This window comes from Opisthocomus hoazin, chromosome 2, assembly GCF_030867145.1.
Source record: "Opisthocomus hoazin isolate bOpiHoa1 chromosome 2, bOpiHoa1.hap1, whole genome shotgun sequence".
NCBI classification, from domain to species: Eukaryota; Metazoa; Chordata; class Aves; order Opisthocomiformes; family Opisthocomidae; genus Opisthocomus; species Opisthocomus hoazin.
The window spans coordinates 9,065,348-9,089,628 of record NC_134415.1 but is presented as its reverse complement, the minus strand read 5'-3'; the positions used below and the strand labels follow the sequence as shown (position 1 = coordinate 9,089,628).

The 24,281-nt window shown below is 40.1% G+C and overlaps 1 protein-coding gene across 9 annotated transcripts in view; it reads right to left on the bottom strand.

Annotated features, from left to right (window-relative positions):
• Positions 1-22,052, bottom strand: part of RYR2 (ryanodine receptor 2) — a 449,014-nt gene extending 426,962 nt beyond the window's left edge. For all 9 annotated transcript variants that reach the window (XM_075412466.1, XM_075412469.1, XM_075412474.1 and 6 more), the window contains exon 1: positions 21,827-22,052. In XM_075412466.1, the coding sequence (XP_075268581.1) occupies positions 21,827-21,874 (48 nt within the window). In that variant the 5' untranslated portion in view covers positions 21,875-22,052. The remainder of the gene's footprint in view (positions 1-21,826) is intronic.
• Between the last annotated feature and the right edge of the window lie 2,229 nt (positions 22,053-24,281).

The window sequence follows — 24,281 nt, the reverse complement described above, 5'->3', positions numbered from 1 at the left end:
AATTCATTTTTCTTTCATTAGTTTCACCTGTACAAACAAATCATGATATGTAACAAACAAAAACAAACAAACAAAAAACCAAACTCAGTTCTCACTGTTTCCACAGAATACACATCTCTAACAGAATAAACAGACTCTAAGAACAAATTATCCTCATTCAAAATATTTAATCCAAAATTTCCTACTGTAATATACTGAAGTTCAGGGAGGAAATCTAATAGCTAACTACAATTTAGGATTTTAGTGTGCAATTAAGAGTTTAAGTTATGCTAGCACTAAGGACTCTCCTTTCTCATTGCATACATCTTCATGACTAAGGGTGGCCATACTCTGTCACAGCAAATTTCAGTTTGCTATGACTCCTCACCCAGAAGGTATCTTGTATTTACATAACACAGCTGCAAAGAAATAAGTGTTAAAAGCCCACTTTTAAGCACAAATAAAAGCCCCACTGACCATTTGTAATATTAGTACATATGCAATACAGAATGACAAAATAAATCAATGTACATGAAACAAAATACATTTTGTAGGTGCACAGAACAAACAAACGTAAGAGTTAAAAAATACCTCCAAAGTCAACTTGCATCTCCTTGGAAACATTCTCTGAGAATTCCTTTATTTATCCCATTGTAATTCCAACTTCTTTTCAGGCACTTCAGGGAATTCTAACTTAGGCCAAGCACTACTTTAATCACAGCAGACCAGGGAAAACAAACAAACAACAAACCTCACACACCTTGTTAGCCTTGTGTCCTTCTTCTAACTGACATTGGGAACCATTTGGAATCAAAACAAATAATGTATGGCACGTATATCCATAAAGATTATACAGATGCCAAACTTCCCTTCAGGGTTTGCAATACATGGCTGGAGCAGACTTATAGCTTCTCCATTAACATCTGAACCTTGGGACTGCTCCACGGACAAACTAGTTGCTGTTTCTGCTCACTTTTAATGAAACATCCTACTCAAATACTATTTTCTGTGAGGATGTGTATGCTCCCACCCCACTCAGTAAAAGATTACTCCACACCTTCTTCAAGTCTCCAGTATGTATGCCTTGTAGTTATTACTTGGCTGTACAGTTACTCAGAATAATTGTTGTGTCCCCCCAGCATTTCCTCCTTTAAGAAAGGCTTCTCAGACAGAACTTCTTCCCAGTTGTTTTATTCTGATATGCCATGAACACAGGAACCATAACGCATACTACTTCAAATTAAATATTACCAGTCCAGACCACGCACCATTTCAAATCAACCAGGCAACCACAACTTACAACTTCCAATGCAATAACTGCAATGTTTTTTTTCCAACTATGCCATTATTAGCAGTATCACACATTTTGTACAGAGATTTTTCACATATTTCTGATAACGACCATCAAGTAAGTTGAAAATAAAGTCACCTTTTTTTGTCCAGTCTTCTGTTCATCAGGCCTTGAATCTATGCACTTACTTCCAGTATCTGCCCACGTAGTGTCCATATTATATGCCCTCATCTTCACTGGCATAGCTCTCCAAGTCTCTGTATCCTAAGTGATCCTGAGCCCAGAGGAGCCCAGAACGGACCCCAAGGCATCTTCTGTGTCCCTGAGCACACCACTTCCCTGTCCCTTCATCTCATCTCAGCACTTCTCCGTCTTGCCTATGTGGAGCCTACACTCTCAGGCAGGAGCTGCGACTCACTGTGCTTTTGGATGGAAGCACAGAGGCACCCTCGCCCCAGCTGAGCCCTCTGGGCACTACGTAACGCAATCGATAATGATAATTAATTTTGTCCCTTGTTTCCTCTTGTATCTAACAGCAGTGATCTTTCCTCTGATAACTGAATAGACATTGTAGCTCCTCAGGTTTTGTCTCACTAGCTGAGATATCCATTCTTCCCCTCTCCCCAGACCTACCTAGAATATCTCACCCAGTTCTTCAAGAAAGACATAGCAATTGGTTCTCTTTCCTCAAATTCCATCCCAAAATCCATTTACTTCAAGTATACTTTCATTACTAATCTAAGGCACCTTACGCTATTTCAAACCCACAGGTTAAGGAAGCAAGAGGTAAATACAAGTGTTTCAGAATTAAAATACAATGTTTGTTACATGGAAAATTCTATTTTCCATATGTATGTATTATCTCTTATCAAACTAAAGGGTGACAAGAAGTACTAGTTTGTACACAGGGCAGAACCTTCACTACAGATTGGGACCTCTGAGAATGGTATAAATTATTTCAGTAGATTCCTATTGACATTAAACACAGGAAAATGCTCAGAAAAAACATTCATGTACTTTCATCCATACACAGACACCCACAGAAGCAGTCAAGAGTCCAACAAAGCCAGAGCTCTTTTGGCAAGACAGATCTCAAATCAAAATTAGTGTTTTCTGCCAGCACCAGTCATGAACAGTTCCCTTGTGTCAGTCACTTAAACAGTGCAGCACCTACTGCTAGACAGAAAACACAAGTCTTTACCGTCCCTTAACCATCCCTAATGTGACTTTTTAAGAGCTCCCATTATGGATGCCTCTCACAGAGCCGAGATGTGAAGAAATCACAGGCAACTTGTGCCATTTTAAGTGAGTACAGACATTACACTTTGACCAAAACTAAGTAAAACTTGGGTTAAACCACAGGCAGGTTATCTATACTAGCACGTCTCATCGCTACCACTTGGTTGCTGTCACCAAGGCAGCACCACATAAGAAACATTCAAACATCTTATCGAGATGTTAATGTCTTAGTATCACATCTAGTGCTGAAACAGTGCCAAATACAGCCGGATTTGTTATAACTTGTCTGACAGTTTAGGGACCCCAGCCTCAAACAGGAAATACTGACAAAATGATTGAGTGGGACATTTGCTTTGGTTTAGAGAACAAACTGTAAAACTTTCCTGTCTGCAGGTTAAAAGTCAGATTGTGACAGCTCATGAGCTGGACTGACACTATTTACATAGTGGAAGAAAATTCAGCTTTGCAAATGAAAAGTGATGCAATATTTCCGTGCAACTACCTAAACACTCCCAATCTTTCTTTGCAAAAAGCTCTTCAACATTTCTTTCTCTCAAATCAAAGCTCACTTTAACATCTCAAGTTTTATATCTTTTTTACAGAAATTCTCCTTGTCGTTCATTGTGGCCATCAAATTAATTGTGCTTTTTAATCACTCTAATAGTGATAAAAGATTTTACATACAACACAATCTAAATGATCTTTCATACAAGGTTTTTTTCCCTTGCACTGAACTCCCCTCTGAACTGATTTATACAGCAGTTATGGACTGTTCTTAAAAAATTATTTTCTTTAAATTTAAAAGAGCATAATGCAGCTTTACATTCTCTATGAAGAATGGGCACAACCAGACTAGAAGAGGGGAAAAAAAAAAGAAAATCATTAAAAAAAAAAGTATCCTTTAACATTAGAATTCCCAAAGAGGTCTGAAGGTAGCTTCCTACTGAGAAGTAACTTTTTGTATTTCTTTTTCATGTTGTTTCTGGCACACAAAAAAGCATGTGTCAAAAGGTCTTGTAATTCACTGCCCAATGTCCAGAGTTGGAATATGGGAGACTTTGACTTTGACTGAATTTGAATTCAGATCCTGCAAGAGTACTTTAATCACTGACTATTTAAATCTGAATGTGAACAACTTTATGTAGTTCTTGTAAAAGGGTACTCATACTCATTACAGAAAAATCCTGCGGTCATGGTATACAGTTCAGTTCATGCTGTCTTGGCTGGACCAATATAGGTTCCAAAACTACTGACAAGCCCTGAGGCGAGACAGGCCGAACTCAAGTAATCACTTCTTTTTCCTCTCTAGGTGGTCAAACACTGCACTAAATTGCCCCAAGATGCTGTGGACCCTGCACCCATGAAGGGAGATGTTCAAAAGCTAGATGGACTAGACGATCTCCAGAGGTCCCTTCCAACCTCAGTGATTCTGTGAAAAATCCAAATAAGTGCCAAGTGTTACATTAATAATAATTTTAACTATCCAGACTGCATTAATCACCAAGAAAACCCTAGTTCAACTAAAACACCTGCTCAGTGCCCAGAAGCAGCCAAAATCAGCAGGAAAACAATGATGGTTATAATTAATTTGGACTTTACATTTTTGATCAGTCAGTCTCCAGGCAATTTACAATGAGAGGAATGCAACTTCATCTTCAAATTATAGATGGAAATCTGGGTATGAATACACACACTGATTCACACTTTAAGAAATCCAGTTTTAGCAGCAGAACTAGAAGATACAGTGATTATGTGCATTCAGTTCAGCTGAGGGTTTTTTATACCTAAATAGGGATCAGAGGGTTGTTCTGTTTTCCAACAACATTGTGCTTAAGCTTCTTCTTCAGAGGATGAACTTCTAGAAACCAGAAGTCATATCTCTTTAGCCAATGTGCTATCAACAAGACAACACTCTCTCCCTAATAATAAAAATAACATTTTTTTTTATACAGCCCTCGTTACCTTCACTCTTAATCATTGATACTCATGGAGGTGCTTTCTACAGAGATTCTTCACTGAATATGAGGACAGAGGGGTAAGAGTTAATAAAAGACTAACTGCTTAAATATTTCAAAGATCCCAAATTCCTTAAGCAACAAGTAGCGTGAATCCATAATACCTGTTCCACAGTTATCTTTACAACCTCTCTGTAGCTAAACAAAGTGGCACTTAATTTTTCGCAATTGCCTGGACTCCATTATCTTGCAAGCCCTCCCATCAGACTTCCCTCTACCTGATCCAAAGGAAAAGCTAAACCAGAGAGAAAAATGAATACTATAATATTTATTCTTTAAAAATGAATCCATATTCAAGTGAAATAGTTGGGAGCAGTCATAAATTATTACATTTCTCACATCTTACAATTCTCTTCCAGGAAAAGAAACCAACCAACCAAACCTTTTTGTTCTTCATCTTGTAAGCTCCAAGGCTGAAAAACTGCATCATTCCCCTCCTCTGTTTAGCCTCATTTGCCAACAAAACTACGCCAGCTGAGCTGCGCAGCTAATGCACTGAAATGTACCAGAACAATGTAAAAGAATTTCCACTGCCTGAAGTCTGAAGAATGAAAAAACAAGAAAAGGAAACAAAAAAGAAAAATAAAGAATTTAAAAATAGTTCATTAAACTTTTCAAGGGGCTCAGTGGTTGGATAGTTCCCTTAAGCAACCTTAGGAACTCAACATGCTGTCAAAAAAACAAACAGACAAAAAGCACCCCAAACCCCCTAAAGAAAAAACCCACACACAATCTAAAAACAATCCTTCTCCATAAGATAAGTCTTCAATTTAAAACGACACTGGAAATGAGGGTTCCACATTGCGAGCTGTACCACAGTTTCACAGATGTCATGTTGATTTATTAGGTGGGAATGATACTTCTATCAGCTAATCTTTAATAATACTCCATTTGTGCCCTGGATCATCTCCAGATCTCATAACGGCAGCTTCTCTCAATCTCCAGAGTCAGTTCATGAGCATCACATTGTGATGCATCAATCACAAGGATACTTTCAATTGACACATCCCTGAATTTCAAAAGATCATGATGGACTTTGCGCACCTTTCAGCTACAAAGACTTTCTCTCTGCAATTATTAGTGTTCTGCAGCATTGGGCTAATCACGATGCACTGGTTTTTGTTTGCCTCTACTACTTGTTCAATACTGTCTGAACATGCAGCACATAAAAATCCAATCCCTGGCACAAATGACTGAATCTGAAAATACAACATGCAAACAACAGCTAAGAGAGCTAGCTATCATCTCTAGATAGGATACTAAAAGACCACTATTTATGGCTGACCACACTTTTGAATTTTCTTACACATCCAGAGAAAGAAATAGTCCTCAGCCACCAGGAGGTATGAACTCCGAGTCTTCTGGTAGCACTGAAGTATAAGATTCACATCTCCAGCTTGAACCTGCCAAAAAATTGTCAGGTACAATGAGAGAACTGCCTTCCATCGACCATAGGGTGTGATGGGAGAAACATAAACCATTCCAGAACAGCTTTCTCTTGCTGCCAAGAAATCTGAAGCTAATACAATGAAAAGCCAATGGGGAAGACGTTTCTCCTGGAAGTCAGCACCAAACCTGGGTAGTCCAATTCCGACCTGTTTTCTATCTTGCAAGATTGAGTGGAGTGATTGAAATCTCTTCTGCAGCATGGTTTTCCTCGCCTCGTAAGGAATGAAAGAAATAGATGTTCTGGGCTACCTTCCAGATCAGAAGTCTCCACATCCAACCAAATTTTTTTCTGTTCTCTGACCCCCAAATATTACTACAGCTTTCAGCAACACACGTCCAGTCTTAAAGGATGTACATATTTATGCTTTTACTACACTGTACCTCCCTTACTGAGGGACACAAATACAGACTAGAGCTTGCTTTCTGCCATGAGCATAAAAAAGAAAACCAAACAGAATTTCACAGGACAAAGAGAAGGTATGGCTCCTGCTTGCCTGAATAAAAAAAGCAAGGGTTGACTGCAAAAAACAAAAAAAAGAAAAAAACTTCAACAAATAAAACAACCATCCAACAAACCAAAAAGTGGCAAGAATTTTAGAAAACTGAAAGTATTAAGTAATCCATACAAGTAGTTTCCATAATAATATTACAATACTAAGTTATTTCAAAATAATTCTTTATCTGTAGCCAAAGAAAGGGCAATAAACTGTATTTTTTTAAATCATAAAAATACAATGAGTTTAAGATTTTTACAGTGTTCTTATCTCTTTAGGGTACGAAATATTTAATATCAAAATATATTCCATTTTAAAAGAATACTGAATCCAAATTGAGAATTACATTAACCTTCACCAGTAAGAGCTGGATCAAGAGAACTAAACAAACCAGTAGGTCAGTTTTAAAAGTGAGCAAGAGTTTTTTTATATATTCTAACATTTTTCTCAACATCATCTTCTTCAAAACAAAAGACTACTTAGGGCTCACCGCTCCAGCTCTTCATAAAGAGAGAGAGATGTGTTTCTGAAAGAATTTAAAGTTTGAAAATTTGTTTCAATTCCAGATATGGGTTAGTTTAGACACAAAAAAAAAAAATAAATGCATAAACCTCTGCAAAGTCAAGGACAACCATGAATCAGCAACAAGAAAAACAAAGGGAAAAGCAAATAATGTATATTTTCAAGCAGGTATTCCTAATTTAATCCTGTGTTTAAGGAAGAAAAGCAAGTGCTATACAACATTTTAAGTAAACATGGTCATGAGACCATGCCATCATTTGAAATAATTCATTTCTGATAATAAGAGAAGTCTCTGGGCAAGACAACTGGAAAACAATAACTACTGTAGAATAAAACATACGCAAGGGTGCACAGAAGGTTTGGTTCCGTGTATGGAAAATTCATTAAGTATGGAGAGAAATGTAGAGATTATTTCAGCAGAAAATCAGCTAGAAAAGGACTGTTACCAGATACTGCCATGCACATCACGTGTAACCAAAAACTGATTGAAGATCTTTCTATTTAAGCCTTTCAGTTTTGCTGTAAGCCAGAAGCTGAAGTGCTAGACTAGGCAGAGTAGAAAAATGAGAGTAGAAGGTAAAGACCTGAATATTCCTATGCCTATATATTTTCTCATTATATATTCCCTGCTCTCTAAAGTGAGCCTGAAAGTGTGTGGTATTTTCACTCACCGTCACCATAGTTAACACAGGAGTCTGCAAGAGCAACACTGCACAGCGAGAGCTCAGTTCCACGAAGCACTGATATTGCTAGAATAGGCTTTACTTAGGCTTGCAGACACCAAACAAAGTCACAGGAGACCTCAAGATGTTTCAGAAACTGTGAGACAAGAGTTTCTTTCTTACCTTGAAGTATAATCGAAGCTTTCTCTAATAACTAACAAAAGCAATTGTACTCACCTAATAGTATTTTACTTCAAGACAAGACAGATCTCCAATCTTGTAATGCAAACCAGGAAAAAAGATTAAAAAAAAAAAAAAAGACAAAGAAAAATATGACACTAAAAGAGTAAAAGAAATAAATAGGGGAAATAAGTGTTTCGTATATATCAAGCACCTAAAAAGCAGTACTCCTCCACAGCATATATGACTTCCTGAGTAAATTAAACCATATACAAAATCTCAAATCCAAATTAGATCTGACTTTGGGTTCCACGGTTGACATAAAATGTATGCTGGACACAGCAAACAAATTACAAATGCTACTCTACAAGAATGACATTAAGCTTTTAAGAAAGACTTCAGGCCGATTTGCAGAAAAAGAAAAATCTAGCTTCCTTCTCAGAAGACAGGACCTATGACAGATTATTACCTTTGACGAATTGGACATGATGGTACATCTCTGTGGTAAAGTTGGAACAGTTTACCAACAATTAGATGTAAATATTTTGAAGGACAGTTAGAAATGCATACAAATGTTTAAACTAATTGTGTAAAAGCCAGGTCACGCACTTTTGGTGCATAAGCAAGCTACTTATCAACCGGGCTTAAAACGGCAGACAAAGAGCACAGAAAAGGATACACATTCAATACATTTAGGCCTTTGTATACAACAGTGCACGATGCTGTCGGTGTACAATTCAGCTCTGGTTAAAATCTAGAGGAGGTTTGACATCAACGTCAGTGAGACCAGAACCAGACTTATAAAAAACATACACAGCTATAGAGACCCTTGCAGTCATGGACCAGCAAATCAATTCCTAAAATATTTAACGGGTGTAGAGTAGATTATTCTGCTACATATTATACTAAAATAAATAAATTTACATTCAGATTGCAATGTAATTTAAGCAGTAGGTAAGGGAGCCAGGTTTTTACTTGAAGCTGCCTTTGTAATACAGGATTTGGTTTTAGGCTTCTGGCCAAAAAAAAAATAAAAAAAAAATTGTACCATACGTATTTTCTTCTAGCCTTTTGCTAATAAAATAACCCTTAACAACCTGTTATACCAACCTGCCTGTTTTATGTATTTCTTTTATTTAAACAATTTCATCAGGCAGGGAAAATTACATCCAGATAGAAATTTTAAAAGAAACACAAGGATTTTCATCAGCTGATTACCCTGTTTAAAGATACACAATAAGGTTACAAACTCTTTATCACTCACAGAACTCCTCATTTCTCTGCCCCCCCCCCATAAAACAAATTACTAGGGTACAACTACTAATATCAAACCATAACTTTTGAATAAGAACTTACTACAACAAAGTGTGCTTCCCAAGCTCTAGATATGGTTCCAATTGTCAAACTGTAATTCTGTAACAGACATAAATCATCATAAAAAACCTCACTCATCAACAGGAAGACACAGGTAAATAAAGAAGTAATTTTGTTAGCATTCACACTCCCACGCCGTTCACTACCCAATTAAACCCATTACTTCATTGAAGGTGTGCTGCGACCCATGTTAGTTTATTCTGTTAGTAAATCAAGTGCAGCAAGGCCTTCCTACGTAAACAGAAATGCAAGTGCCATGCATGGAAACAAATCTCCCCCACCAAGTTCTGAAGGCTGAGCATTTCTCACACACTATATTAATTGGATTACTTCACAGGATTACAGCTTCAGAAAACTGATACACTAACTCTCACCTAGAAGTTTTCTCAGCCAGCAGAACGAACGCCTGTGCAAAGGGGCCTGAGCAAACAGTTCCTCAAGCCAGTCACAGGACTTCTGCAGAGAGGTGATTTACCCAGCCTGAGGGGCAACCCCCAAAACAAGTTGGTTTGGAAGGGAAAAATATTGTCACTGGTGCACTTTTAACTTTGCAGCTGGCAAGTAAAAAATAAACTGTAGAATAGAAAGCAGAATGAAAAATGGGGATGTAAGAGAAAGTGTCTAATTCTGCTTCACTAACAGATTTATACTATAAGGAAAGGAGAAATTCAGATACTTCAGCTGCAACTGCAGCTGATGTACAAATTATAAGCCAGAATTCAACTAGAAATCTCAAAATAAAAAAGAGCAATACATTACTTGCAACATAATCAGAATAAAGTGATTCCTGTAACATTACCAATAAAATATATCAACATTGCAGCTTGATATACCTTTAAACCACATTCATTTAATTTTCTGTAGATTAAAACAGGTATGAAAATTCCTAAATCAGGAAAAACAAAACAAAAAATCACAACCCTACATTCTCAGATGGCTGTAGTCAATGAATAGGTGTAAATATTTCAGTATTTAAAAATGCAGGTATACAGTTTTTATTAAATTGAGCTACTCCTTTCACCTAGAGAAAGATACTTCCACTCAGCTTTAGCAACATGAAAATCTAATTCTCACTACCTAATTATTCATTTTTCTCCTCCCACTCCATGGAAAACAGAAGTGTTTCTTTTTGTGTCTAAACTCAGAGTTATATTACACTTTCTAAGGAAACGGATTTATTTTATTTTGGAGAACAGCCAGGCAACAAGCTATGCCTCTCAAGAGGATGATAAAGCTCACCTATGAGATTTCACATCTCTCCCTCCTACATTCCATCCCTCTCCCTTTCTACACAAATTCTGTTCATCTGAAATTCAGAATTTTGGAGTCCTTCAGCTCAATGAGCAACAGAAGCTTTCCAGAGGTCAAGCATGCAAAGGAAAGAAAGAAAATGCAGACTCATCACATATCTGTAGAAACACTGTGGAGAAATACGTATTACTGCAGTTCTCACGATAACCTCTCTCCTACTTAGTAAACTTGGTATGACATTTTTAATACACTTCTTTTCTTATTCTGGGAAAGGAAAAAAAAAGAGAAAAAAAAAACAAAACACACTTTGACCTTGCCCTTTGTCAGATCAACAGAGCAATTAAAAAGAAAACAGAAAGAATTCAATTCCAACTTTAAGAGCCCCTTCCAGGAAAATATCCTCCTACCAATTTGAATGAATGCTTAAATTCATAACTAAAGACAACACCAAATTCTGCCACAGGCTTAGGCTGAAGCTGTGTCAAACTTTGAATCAGGAAGAGCAATCAAATCCAATACCAAAAGACAGGGATCTTAGTGGCTGTGACAAGAAAAAGGAAGAATGAGAGGGATTAAACAAAAAGTTTTGCACTCAGAGTCTGAAAGTCCAAAGAAAAGCAACTCCAAATGAACCAGCAGATAGCGTACAGAACAAATACAGTACACATCTTGTATAAGATACTGCTAACAGATTTCAGAAATGGACTTGGAGGCATAACATTGCAAGTAACATTCTGAAACTATCCAAAATGCAACAGCATTTCTTCTACAGGACTTCATGAACCTTCTCATATCGAAACAAAATGATGGGTGTTTCTACAAGAACCCTGGCCAGCTCAAAACAGAGATCAGGCCTTCACCGACGACTTGTTTTGCAATCCTCTCTTTTTGCAAGCTTTAAGATTCTCCTTCCATCAAAATATCAGTAGCAAAAGTAATATTTTTTAAAATGCATATTCACTACATTAGACATATTACAAGTAATTAAAGAGTAAATAATGGCTGACATACCTGACCAAGCAGTCAGGCTATCTACTCAAAAACATCTGAGTGTGTGAATCATTAATTCGCAAGCTCACCCTACAGAAATTCAATCAACAGTGACAGAACACGTATGGCATTTTAGAAGTTTCCTGGGTTTATCTATGTAGCTATCACCCTCCTGCAGTTACTAAATACTAGGCCAGTGCTTTTTTGCTCACAGGCTTTTCTGAAGGACTTGCTACGTAATTTTAAGACTACAAGAAATTAGGCAGACTTCCTATGTATGCACCAACAAACACAGCTCTTCTCCATGTTAGCCAAACTACTCCAGCATCGTGTTTAGATCTCTGATGGTACTGCTTCATGGATTCTTTGCCTCACCAATCACACTTCAGCAATGTTCTCCAAGATTTTTGGCACTGAAAATTCATATGCTGTTATTTGCACAGACTTTGATCTCTATCTATTCCTTTATTAGGAGAGTTAAAACTCTTCAGCCACATTTGCTATGATAGTTGTCATGAATGAATCGTTTCACATCTGCTTGAATGCAATACTGCAGATCCTTCAGCTGTCTGCTGGTACATGTCAAATCATGAGACAAGTCTTTGTTTTCTGTAAGCATCAACTGGGGCATAAAAAACCCACATTTATATAATACAAGTTTTTAAAAAAAGATTAATCCAACTCTTTAGCAACGAAGGGCTATTAAATTACCAGTGACACCAGAAGAAAGGTTCTCTCCATTCCCATTTCATTCTTACTATTTCCCTGCACCACATACTGTGAATTTTTTGTTACTTTTCTATTGCATGGAAAAGGGGATATGTGTTCCATCTCCCTGCTACTCTCAACAAGACCGCGTAAATGCACATGACTGTCTATACATTAGCATTGCAAAATCTACTTCATAAACATGCAGAAAATAGTCAAAAATATGAAGTCACATAATCGATGCTTATTTTCAGTCTAACCCTCAGTGTTAGAACCACACAGCATTCTCATGACTGTTGTAGGGCTAAAGGGCTCTTATCCATCTGTGCAGGTATTTAGGTGGCTGCTGTGACCACTGAAACCAAATGATTTATCAAAGACTGCTTCATGACGAAGGTAATGTGTCCGTACAGACAGGTTTAATCATCTAGCTTGTGCTTTGCATGCCTCTGCTAGTTCTAATGAAATGATTCCACTTTGCTACTAGAAAATAAACACACGATAGGTGATTTTAAAATGTTTATCAGCATGGCTACATTCCTGATGTACAATGAGGATGAGCTATCAGTGAATGAATCCATCTATCCAGTAGTTTACTGAGTCTTAAGCAGATCTATCCAATTACCTAGGCTTACTTTGAATATTCTTCAAATTCCATTCCCTCCTCCACCTAAATTCCTATATAGGGAATTAACCATTACAGGAATGAAAGACGCTCATGCACCAAGGGAAATTAGCTGGCATATTCACCAAAGGAAGATACCTTCCTCCCTCCTCTTTTTCCTTTTATGAAACTAAAGAATGCATCCCACACAAAGCCCAGGCAGTTGTTTTTTCCAGATTTGTCTGCTTTGGAAGCAAGACATATAGCTGTAAGAGACAGCCGTTTCTGGCTTCATTCCACTAATACAGCTCCACTTTCTGGCAATCCCCCGGAAAATTCACAGTCAGACAATGCAAATTTTGTGTTGCTTCCTTCCATCATTCCTTTGAAATAAGAATTTAAGCAGGGACATTCTATAAATTCAGTGCACTGTTTTCATAGTAGGATTCCAGAAAATTTTCAGAGGTAGAGAGACAGGACGTGCCAGTGTTCGGCATTTGGTTCTGCCAGTTCATATCCATCAGATATGAATTATATCACAGATCTCACAGTCAAGTAAAAAACAATCAGATAACAGAAATATGTTGTTATACAGAACTAATTATTCTGAAATTCTCTGGGAAGCTGCCTCACAAAACATAATGATCTTGCTATTCCTTTTCTGTGGTCCTACAGTGTTCAGAATATGAACAAACCCAAACCAAACAAAAAACCTGTCCTGCACTAAAACGTGTTGCATCTTAAAAATTAACTGATGCATGCATCTTATGGAATGATACCTTGTCAACTCTTGCCAAAGTCCCTCTAGGAAGTTTACTGCATTACTAGGTAACATATTATCCTTCCAGCTTTCTTCAAGTACATAGTAATTGTAAGGAAATCATTCCTACTATGATAAACATTAAAAGTATGCCACAACACTGAAAGAGTGAACTCATCTTTTTATTTAAAATTTAATTTAGCTGCTAGTGTGAGTGCTCCTATAAACACATTAATATTACTGTAAAATTGACCATTATAGCATTACATTTAAACAGAAATTGCAGCCGAAAAATCAGTTAATACAGCTCACATTGATACCTTACCTGTCAGATCTTTCACTTTCCAAACAGCAGGCACATAGATACTAGTTTGTTTTCATTAAGCAATTCTGAGAAGCTAAGTAAAGCTTCTCCTAAATTACAGTACCTGCCTCAAACGTACATCTGTTCAAATCTATAGCTGAGTAACATATCATAGGGCTCTAGAAGTAGCAATATATTTGAAAAGTTTAAAACCTTCACCTGACAAGTTACACCACATTATGTAAAAAACAACAGGAGTTCTTTCATGAGTGAATACACAATTAGTTAATGAATCTCACTCTTATTAACAAGTGAGCACAGCATAAAACTACAGTGCAGTAAAAGCACGTGGGAGCCCTTGCTAGTTTTTGTCAGGGAACTGGGGAGAACTTTTCCATGGTGATGTTGTAGGCAGTGGCTGCCCTTAAGATGCTTTATTTGTTACTATGAGAACAAAGGAACACCACTGCTGTGCCCCTGATGGGCACAGAATATTGCAGGAAGCTCCACATTTCGGTGGTTGCCTTTCAAAGGCTTAAACTGTTATATAAACTAGTTCCTTTATGCCTTTTCTCACTTACGAGAGGCCTTCCATTCCCAGAGTGGCACAGTCAAAACAGCCAGACATGGCTTAAGTGCCACACACTTGCAGAACACAGTATAGGTCTTCAGCAGAATACAGACTAGAGACAGGAAATCATGCCAGGCTATTCTTACTGTGCTCTTGGGAGAAATTCCAGGGTATAACTGTATCAATAATTAAAACGCTCTGCTCTGACTTCCAGCTGACCACAGTTAAGGTATAAAACAGGTTTCAAGCTGTCTGAAGGACAAAGTAACAGGATCCACATTTCAGCTTTCATTGAAAGAAAATGCATTCCTCTTAAGTTTTTATCATTTTATTTCCACATTTTATAAAGTGTCTATTAAAGCTTTTTAATCTAAATAAGAAAAAGCACTGACAAGATACTAGGACTAAAAGTCTGCCCTGGCTTTTACTTTTCCAGTCATTTTAATAATTTGTTTGGGTTTTGTTGGTTTTGTTTTTTTTTTACTTCTTGTTCTTCAGGAAATTCATACGCTATTCCTCCTACTTTAGAATAACTTTAATATTACTTTGATAATTAACGTTATGAATGCAAGTACGTACCAACAAGGGAGAAGTCAGACCAAATGAAATAGCTATCTCTATAATGCATATGCATGAATTTGGACAAAGTGTAAGAAAACCAGGGTGCTCAGATTCTGTACTTCATTAGGTACTGCCTCTATTCCCCTATGCACAATGCTCTAGCAGAAAATTCAAACCAAGTACCTCAATCAAGGCAGAATTCGGCTTCTGGTAGTTTTATCTGTCAGTAACAGGTTCCCACATAAGAGATAACAGAACTTTCCTCACAAAAAAGGAGACCATTTTTGTTCAGAGATGAAGTCTAGAATGGTATTAACAGGAAAACATCACCCATTCAACCTTAGAAACTACTTGTCTTTAGAATTCATTCTTTCGAGGAACTGTCCATCTGCAATCAATAGCAAAATTCTTGTTGATGACGGACAAAAGAGCGAGCCCCTCACTAGTATAAAATACATAAAGAAAATTGCTGTAATTTTATTTGTATATTAGTACCATGAAAGGGACAGCCATCTCCAGAAATTCATAGAGTTTAATTTCCCAAAAGTGATGCACTAAGGGATTCATCACATAAGCCATAAAGAAAATCTCCTAACAGTGTAATAGTTAGGAGCAATTCCAACAAGAAGACTGAATCATCCCACAGAGTTTTGTAGTATTTTTCAGAAATAAACCTGCATTTACACAGGAACATCTACAATGCGCACATTTCTGGCCATTCTGCCTGCAAAGAAAGTGTGGATATGAAATCCTGGCTACGTTGAAACCAATAGTTCTGCCTTCAGTTGGATTAGAGTTTCACTCTTGAGACCTTGAACAGCACTTCACAGCAGTGACTGTGAGACCCATTAAAATTGACTTATGCAAAAACCAAATATTTTTTTAAAGTGGTGCTATAACAAGTATTTTGTTCATTTGACAAATGTATTTATTTTAGCTATTCTTATCAACACTTTATACATAGCAGTAAATGTGTGGTACATATTTATAACAATTAAGCAGAGCTCCACTCTATGAGACTTCTGTGTAGCATTTGCAAGTAAGTATTTGCTAATGAGTCAAGAGATATTACTACTTCTGTGCACAAATTAAGAAAAAAAGATTTAGATAGCCACAATGTAGAAAATACATTGCTGACTTCTTCCATCAATCACAATCGCAACAACCACAGTGAGAGAAAGTTAATAGTCTTTCATTCACCCTGATAAAATATGTTCATTTCACCATTCAACAAAGGTTATTTATGTACTTGTGCCATGACATCAAACAAAACAAATTTATGTCACCATAAGTTTTATTAGGTGACATACGCAGTTTCTGACTTTTCTTCCGTTATCTACATAAAGCCAAGTCTGCTTTTTCAGTCAATTCAGGAATTTTAAACAAAAGCCTGGGTGTATTTCAGAAAACAAAACAAATATTAACTCAGGGTTTTAATATGAAGCATCCATAAGCATAAAAACCAGAAGAAAAAGATCTCTGTATTTTCCACTTAATTCAAGCACTTCCTGGATGCAGCCCGCTGGCAGTATTTCCCCACAGTCAGCTTCCACTCTTCTACCCCGATTCAGAGAAATACTTCAACACGTCCCTAGCCCTGCACAAGAAAGACTGGTGTACTTTTCTGAATCAGAATCATCCCTTGCACTTTCCACATAGCTACATAAGAGGAAAACCAGCTTTATAATATGCCTGTAATAACACAGCGTTCAAACAGAGAAGTCTGACAGACACTGAAAGGAGGAGCAGCGCTTTGTCTCACAGAACATTAGTCAATCAACTCGCAGGGCTAGGCAGAAACTTCCCCAGTGGCCCGGCTATTTGCTACAGAGCTTCCTCGGCCTCCTTCTCACACATCCGATGACGACAATTTCCAGATGCAGAACACTGGACAAGATAGTATACAGACTAGACAACTGATTTTATCCAGTAATATCATTTTAATGGTGGTATAAAATGTTTGCCACACAATTTTGGAATCAAAAATAATCATATACAAAACATTCACACATAATTCCCAAATAAGAAATGGACTACATGTCCTAGCTAAAACCCATTCACTACAAACAGTCTGTCCAGCCCAATTCCAAAACAGAATTTGAGATCATATTCACTATCTGTACTGCAGTGCAGTGCCTTAGAGAGGAAGGTACAAATGCTGCAATCTCAACCACGCCACCCCTCACATGAGCTGTTAAACAGTGGTCTCTTGTGCCAGTCCCTGCTGAATCTTCCAAAGTCATATACTGACAGGTACCAGAAACACTTCTTAAAATAAACAAGTGTTAGCCAAAGTGTTTTTCAGTGTTCTTTTCTTCTAAAATTGCTCCTAACATCCAAGATTGCTTTTGAGCATTTTATTCAGTGCATTCTGGCAGCCGTGTTTGTATGCTTGATGACTGCAGCTCCCAGAATCTAACATATTTTGATAAATTCCTTTAAAGATAAGTAGCATATGAAAACCATAAAGGGATTTAAGGAAAAAAAAAAAGCACACCAGACCTTTTTTCCTATTCTGTGTCACTGAGATTCACATAACAAGTCTTTTTATGTTTAGTTACTTATTTTACATTAATCTTCAGATCTTGTTTTTCCAAGTTCCTTTTGTGTCCTCTACTTCCACAGAATCTTCATTTTGGATGGCATCTAAGCATATGATTATGTCAGATTTAAAGTGACATTAATTGTTTAAATGCTGCCATAAAGAGGAATATCTGGAACAGATGTGACTCTGGAATCACAGAATTCCTGTCCTTGAAATGTGACCACATTACATTCTTCATTTCAGAATGAAGAAAAATTCTGTGCCATAAACTCCATTCTTTTATTACCTGAAGCATTAAATCCCAGCACTAAGCGAATAAAATCTTTTGCCTGTCAAACATGAATCCTAAATAATGTCTAACTGAATTTAAAAAGTACTTTTCCAGTGTTGGAAAGTACCCTTACACTTTTCTCTGGCAGTCACACTCAGAACAATTAAGTCGCTCTAGAAAACAAGGCAGCACAGAATATGTTCACACAAGCAAAAGATCCTATTTTGCTGTAAGTTGCTAATGAACAAATGAAAAAAGCATTAGAAGACAGCACACTATGGAACATCAGCATTCCAATCTTTAAAAAAAAAAAAAGAGAGATGAAAAGGAGACGACGAGTCCAACGGACCTGAGGAAAATGTGCTGCTTACACTGATTATGCTTCTGATGTCCGACAGGCATGGTAGTCTTCACTGTCTCACAGGACAGTGAGAAAGACCATAACCCTGTCGACCTTACTTTAGTATGCCCTGGTGGCGTCTCCTACCAGAAACATCTAAAAGACAACCTGCCTCTAATTTAGGAAACTCCACAAGTCCAGAAAACCATATGTACTGGCATCAGGAACAGCCCAAGATCAAACAGCTAAATTATGCATTTCTCATCGCTCCTAGGTACCTACCAAAATTCAGGACACCTTTAACCAACGTAAGGGATACTCACAGGCAGTATTTTGCTGAGATGCTGCAATCATTTTAATCCTATCATTAGCTTACCTCCCCATTCCACATGAAGGCCTTCCCTTATGGGGGTTCTGCACCACAAAAAACAGTCCTTGCATGTGTGCATTATTGAAGGAGCCTATGCATTTAGGCAAAAACATTTTCTGTCCTCTCCTGGAACTCTGAATTATTTTCACTCTGGTCAAATTACACACCCTAAAATAACCAAACAAACCTACAAATGACAACAAAAAAAAAACCCACAAAATTGAGGTCATTTCTCTGTTAACTATAAATGTTTTAGATTCCTGAATGTAAAGACTAAACAATGAAAGTTTATTTTGTACAGATCATTGTCCTCTCTAATATTTAAAAAAAAAGTAGTCTTCCCTAGACACACAACTAATAAAAGCAAGAGCAGGATACTTGCTCCTCTTCACTCCTCTTGCACAGCACGTGTTCATGCAGTGGGAGAAGTCAGGGGAATGTATGGCCAAGCCAAAGAAAGGCCGCACTTAACGCAAGGTCATCTCCACCCCGAGTATTCAGCAAAGTAACAAGGGAGACCCCTGTCTGTGGACAAGCATGGAATTCACAGTACAGAAGATTTCCTTCAGCAGAAATGAACACCACAGCATTCAATCCCAGTCTGTCCGAAGTTATCTCGAACAACGTCAGGACTGATGCTTCCAGAAATCCAGGGCATTAACAGGTTACGCTCAGTTTTCAGAAGTGACGTATCAAACTCAAACTGCTCCCAAAAGAAACAGAAATCCACCCCAGCAGCAAATCTGTAGGAGGAAATGCATGACGCCACCTTATCAAAAAACAAGATTAAAACAAAAGCAGCAAACAAAGAAGAGGAATCATTGGGCAAACAGGAATATGTGAAGAGGAGAAGAAAATGAAATTACCAATCAACACATAGATGGTACGTACAAATTCAGTTTAGTAGCTTAATGCAAAGAAAGGAATTCTCTTATTGAATAAAGTTTCATGTTTCTCTTTAAACGTTAAAAATAATATGTTGTGTTTACATTCCAGGGTAAACTCTAAAGATGCTATAGTAATTCTGAAACATCAGAAAGAGAACCCACAATTCTAGAAAGTTTAACAGGTTCTATCAAAAGAACAAAATATGAAGAGCACTGTTTACATGTAGCAGGCCTACAGATGTCATCATTAAGGTATTCAAAGCACAGAAAGCTTTTTTGCTTGCATAAGGTGTTCTTTAAAAAGTTCTATCTTATCTACCAAACCATTTGGGAATCCGTCTGTCCCCAATTACTGTTTTAAAAATAAATAACTAAAAAGAGAAACTGCAGCAATTACCAGGTAATATCCAATTTCCAGTGCTTTCTATCAATGCCATTCAGAAAGTTACGCACATCTAATAGCTTTAGAGAATACTAATCCAGGCTTTCTAAGACTAGATAGAAAGAAGACTACATCAAGAGTATGTTTTAAAGCAGCTGACTTTTCCAAGTAATGTTCATAACTTTGACAAAGTAGAAGGAAAAGAGGAGTAAAAAAAAAAAAAAAAAGAAAAAAGAAAATCACTGCTTACATACAACTACAGATTAGAGATTCAAAACTTCACACAAAAACGGTATTTCTCAGGCCTTTTTATGTTGCTACACAAAAAGCCTCCCCTGTGCCTCTATGTACCATATTCAAGGTCATTTTACCACCAGTACAACATTCTAAAAATGTTTAAAGTCTTGTCTAAGGCTGGGTTTGCCCAATCTGTATTACGCCTGATGCACGTTATCAGGAGCGCTGTTTTACATAACACGCCGCTGCTGTCAGGTACGGTGGTTTAACATTACTGTATATGTGCAGAGCGGTATTAGCATGCTCACTGCTTCTCTTTCCCTATTAAGCATTCAGATAACAGCCCTTCCATGAGCTAAGCTTAACATCCAAACCTGCAGTAAGACTGTCATTGCACAAGTCTTCCAAAAATGTTTACCAGTGAGACATACTAATAATAAAACCTCTCGTAAATTGAGATGCCAAATTCTCTTTCACAGAAGTATTTTTGTTTTGTCTTGAGGTGTTAGACAACGCCACAACAGAAGTCACCTAATGCTGAGAGGAAAAAAAAGTTGACAATGTTCTTGCCAGTGTTGCATAACAGCTGTATTCCCCGCAAAACCAGATTTTCTAAGAATTCTCAAAGAAACAAATAAAAAGAACAGGATGTATATCCATTATTTTACGGTTTCCGATTGAAATCAACATGACTGAGATCCAGGATTCCCAGTGCTGCAAACAGCATATGAATACGCTCCACATACGCTACCCGGCTTGCTTTCCCCTCTTTTTTTAACGTCTTTTCTACAAAACATTGATCATCAACACTTTCTAAATCAGTCCCCGCTAAATAAAAAGGCAGCTAAGCTTCACCCTACACTCTCAGCGGTTTTAGCTTTACTTATCAAACGCCTCAGCAATTTTTCCTCCAGCTGTGAGAGGGTTTGGGCACGCCACGATCCAAATACGCCCATCTGCAAAACTTGCTCGGGTTGTGCATATAGAAACGGCACTCGGGAGACGACCGGGAAGGCGAATAAGAAGAAAAGCAGAAAAATAACCCAGGTAATCCATCAGGACTGCTGCATTTTGTGCTCAACTAAACTGAGGGAAGAAATGCTCTGACGCGCTTCGGACTGAGGGAAACAGAAGTAAAGAAGCGGTGCTCACGCCGAAAGAAAAACGTTGTTAGTCCGTGCTGAGCGAGGAGAACGCCCGCAAGTTCGCGGGAGCCTCGGCGGGGAGGCGGGGGGGGGTGGGGGGTGGGTAGGCGGTTTTCTTTTTTTTTTTCCTCTTTTTTTTTTTTTTTTTCCAAATCTATTTTTGCAAGAGGAGTGCGATTGCAGCTTTCCAGCTGGGGAGGGCTGCTCGGTTCGTCTCTGCAGTACGCGCACACATCGGGGTGCGGGGAGCCAGCGCCGAGCGGTCCTTGCGGGGAGGCGGGGGGGGGCCCTGCCGCGCCGCTCGCCCCCCGCGCCTCACCCCGCCCGGGGTCCCCCGCCGCCCGCTCCTGGGGCAGGCACCGCCGCTCCCCCCCCCCGCCCCCGCTCACCCCGGCACCGCCGGCAGAGCGAGGGGTTCGCTGCCGCCGCTCCGGGTGGGCAGCCGGCGGCTGGCGGAGAGGACGGCGGCCGGGGCTGCGCAGCCCTCCCTGACAGGGCTCCCCCGGGGCGGCAGGGACGGAGCGCGCCCGCCTCAGGCTCCCCCCGCCCCCGCGCACCGAGCCTCGGCGCCCCCCGCCCCACAGCTCTCCTCAGGGCAAGGTCCGGGCGCCGCCCCCCGCAGCCCCCCGCCCGCACGGCCCCGGCCCCCTGCCCCACGCCAGCGCGGAGGTGGGGGAGGCAAGCCCGGCGCTTACAGTTCGCAGGAACTGGATCTCGTCCTCGCCCTCGCCCCCCTCGGCCATGGCTCGCCCTCTCTCTCCTTCTCCCGGGCGCTGCTCCCGGTACCCGGGCGGACGGCGGCGGTCGCTCGCCCCGGGGAGGCGGCGGGAGGCTCACGGCCGCGCCGCACCGGGCTGGGGCAAGTGAGAGGGCGGCGGAACCGGCGGCCCCAGCCCGGCCCTCGCCGGGAGCGGGGTGCGGGTGCCCGGGAGCCTGCAGCGGGCTGACAGCTCTGCCCAGCCGCCTGGCTGCCAGTGCCTGCCACGGCGGGAGGGGGATGCGATTAACCGGGGGAGGAGGGGGAGGCGGAGCTCCCGGCCCCCCCGCTGCTGCAGGTGATCCGCAGCCCGCTCCCTCCGCACGCCAAACCCGCCGCCCAGCGCCCCTTACCGGCTGCTCCGCGGAGAGCTGCCCGCCGCCTCAGGAGCCCGCATCAGGGACCCGCCTCAGGGACCCCCTCAGGGGCTCGCCTCAGGGACCCCCCCTCAGGGGCCCGCCGCAGCTCCTTCGGCGCTCACGGCCCGGGCCTGGGTCTGCCTCAGCTCCTTCGGCACTTCACCGGGTGCTGGCCCCGAATCACCATGCCAGTGAGCTTAATCCAGGGTGAAGGAAAAGCTTTGAAATCTAACTTGCCTGAAGGATAGCTCCCCTGCGGTTGCTGTGGGGTAGAGCAGAGGGTTGCTGTGGAGTAGCCCGTCCTTCATGAGCATTCATACTCTGTCCAGTTCTGGGCTCCCCAGTTCAAGAAAGATGAGGAGCTACTGGAGAGAGTCCAGCGGAGGGCTATGAGGATGGTGAGGGGGCTGGAGCATCTCTCCTATGAGGAGAGGCTGAGGGAGCTGGGCTTGTTCAGCCTGGAGATGAGAAGGCTGAGAGGGGACCTTATAAATGCTTATAAATATCTCAAGGGTGGGTGTCAGGAGGATGGGGGCAAACTCTTTTCAGTGGTGCCCAGCAACAGGACAAGGGGCAATGGGCACAAACTGAAGCATAGGAAGTTCCGTCTGAACATGAGGAAGAACTTCTTCCCTCTGAGGGTGACGGAGCCCTGGACCAGGCTGCCCAGGGAGCTTGTGGAGTCTCCTTCTCTGGAGATATTCAAGACCCGCCTGGACAAGGTCCTGTGCAGCCTGCTGTAGGTGACCCTGCTTCGGCAGGAGGGTTGGACTGGGTGACCCACAGAGGTCCCTTCCAACCCCTACCATTCTGTGATTCTGTGTGATTCTGTGTACCTGCTGAAGGACGCACTCGTTCTCGCAGCGAGGAAGCCAGACCTCCGGCAGAAAGGGCTCTGGCAAACCCCGGGAGCTGTAGGACTGCTAATGTCAACAGCTCTCTGGAATAAACACGTAGCGCAGCAGCTCTGCTAAGACGATGCGGTGGTCCTGAGGTGAGGACAGTAGAATATCTTGTAAAAAAATAGTAAAATAAACATTGGATCATTCACAGTGAAATGCGTGAGGGATGTGTGACTGCAGAAGGCTTTTGAAAGACCAAACCCCGTAAATGTAATGAAATCGCAATAATTTTGGTAAACGGAGTTTGTGGCTAGCGTAAGAGAAGACATGGTGTTTCTGGAGAAGCCGTACCCATAACCTGTAGCTTCACACTGTTCAAGGACATCCTGAAAAAGTAATGTTAAACACTTCTGAGATCTTGTCATTACTTCCAGTAGCAGAAAACCTGTTCTTCTGACAGATTGGAAATTGCAGGAGCAGCCAAGACCCATAAGGTCTCTAGAGCAAGTAATGTAAGAGTATGTAATACAGAGGTTCTACAGATGAACTCCAGAGTTATGACAGCTTAAGCATTTCCTTTATAATTTCCTGTTTTCAGTTACTGCTGACCTCGAGAGTTTTTCACCTCTCAAACTTGCTCCTGACTGAAAATAATTTTTTTCTAAGTATGATAAAATAGTGAGGCATTTTTCACGTTGTTGCAATATTCAAACCTCTCAAATATCCCTTCTTCCAAGTTATTTAATCTGAGAGAGATTTCTTGAAAAGGACCCCTATTGTGAGGAAAAGTCCTGAGTTTCGATTACTTTAAAAAAACTAGGTTTCACGAAGGCACACAGAATAAATATAATTGCACTTTATTCCACTTATAGAACAAGTCAGTTCCAATACAGCAATTTGCGAATGTGTTTCGTGTGGATGTAAAGCTCAGTTCACGTGAGTTTACAGGGCCAAGTTCTGGTTAGATCATAGAACATCCACGATACTTTGCATCATGCTTTGAAGGTGAGTAGTAAATTAGATGCCTGCTTTATTTGCTGCATGTAAGGCAAGGACATTATAAAGAAAAGAAAGAAAAAAAACTATAAATAGTCCACTATAACATCAGGAGCTGAAACATTTTGTACAGTTTTCGGTACAATGTTATGACATAATAAAAGTCATTCCAAGAACTGTGGAACTGATGGTACCT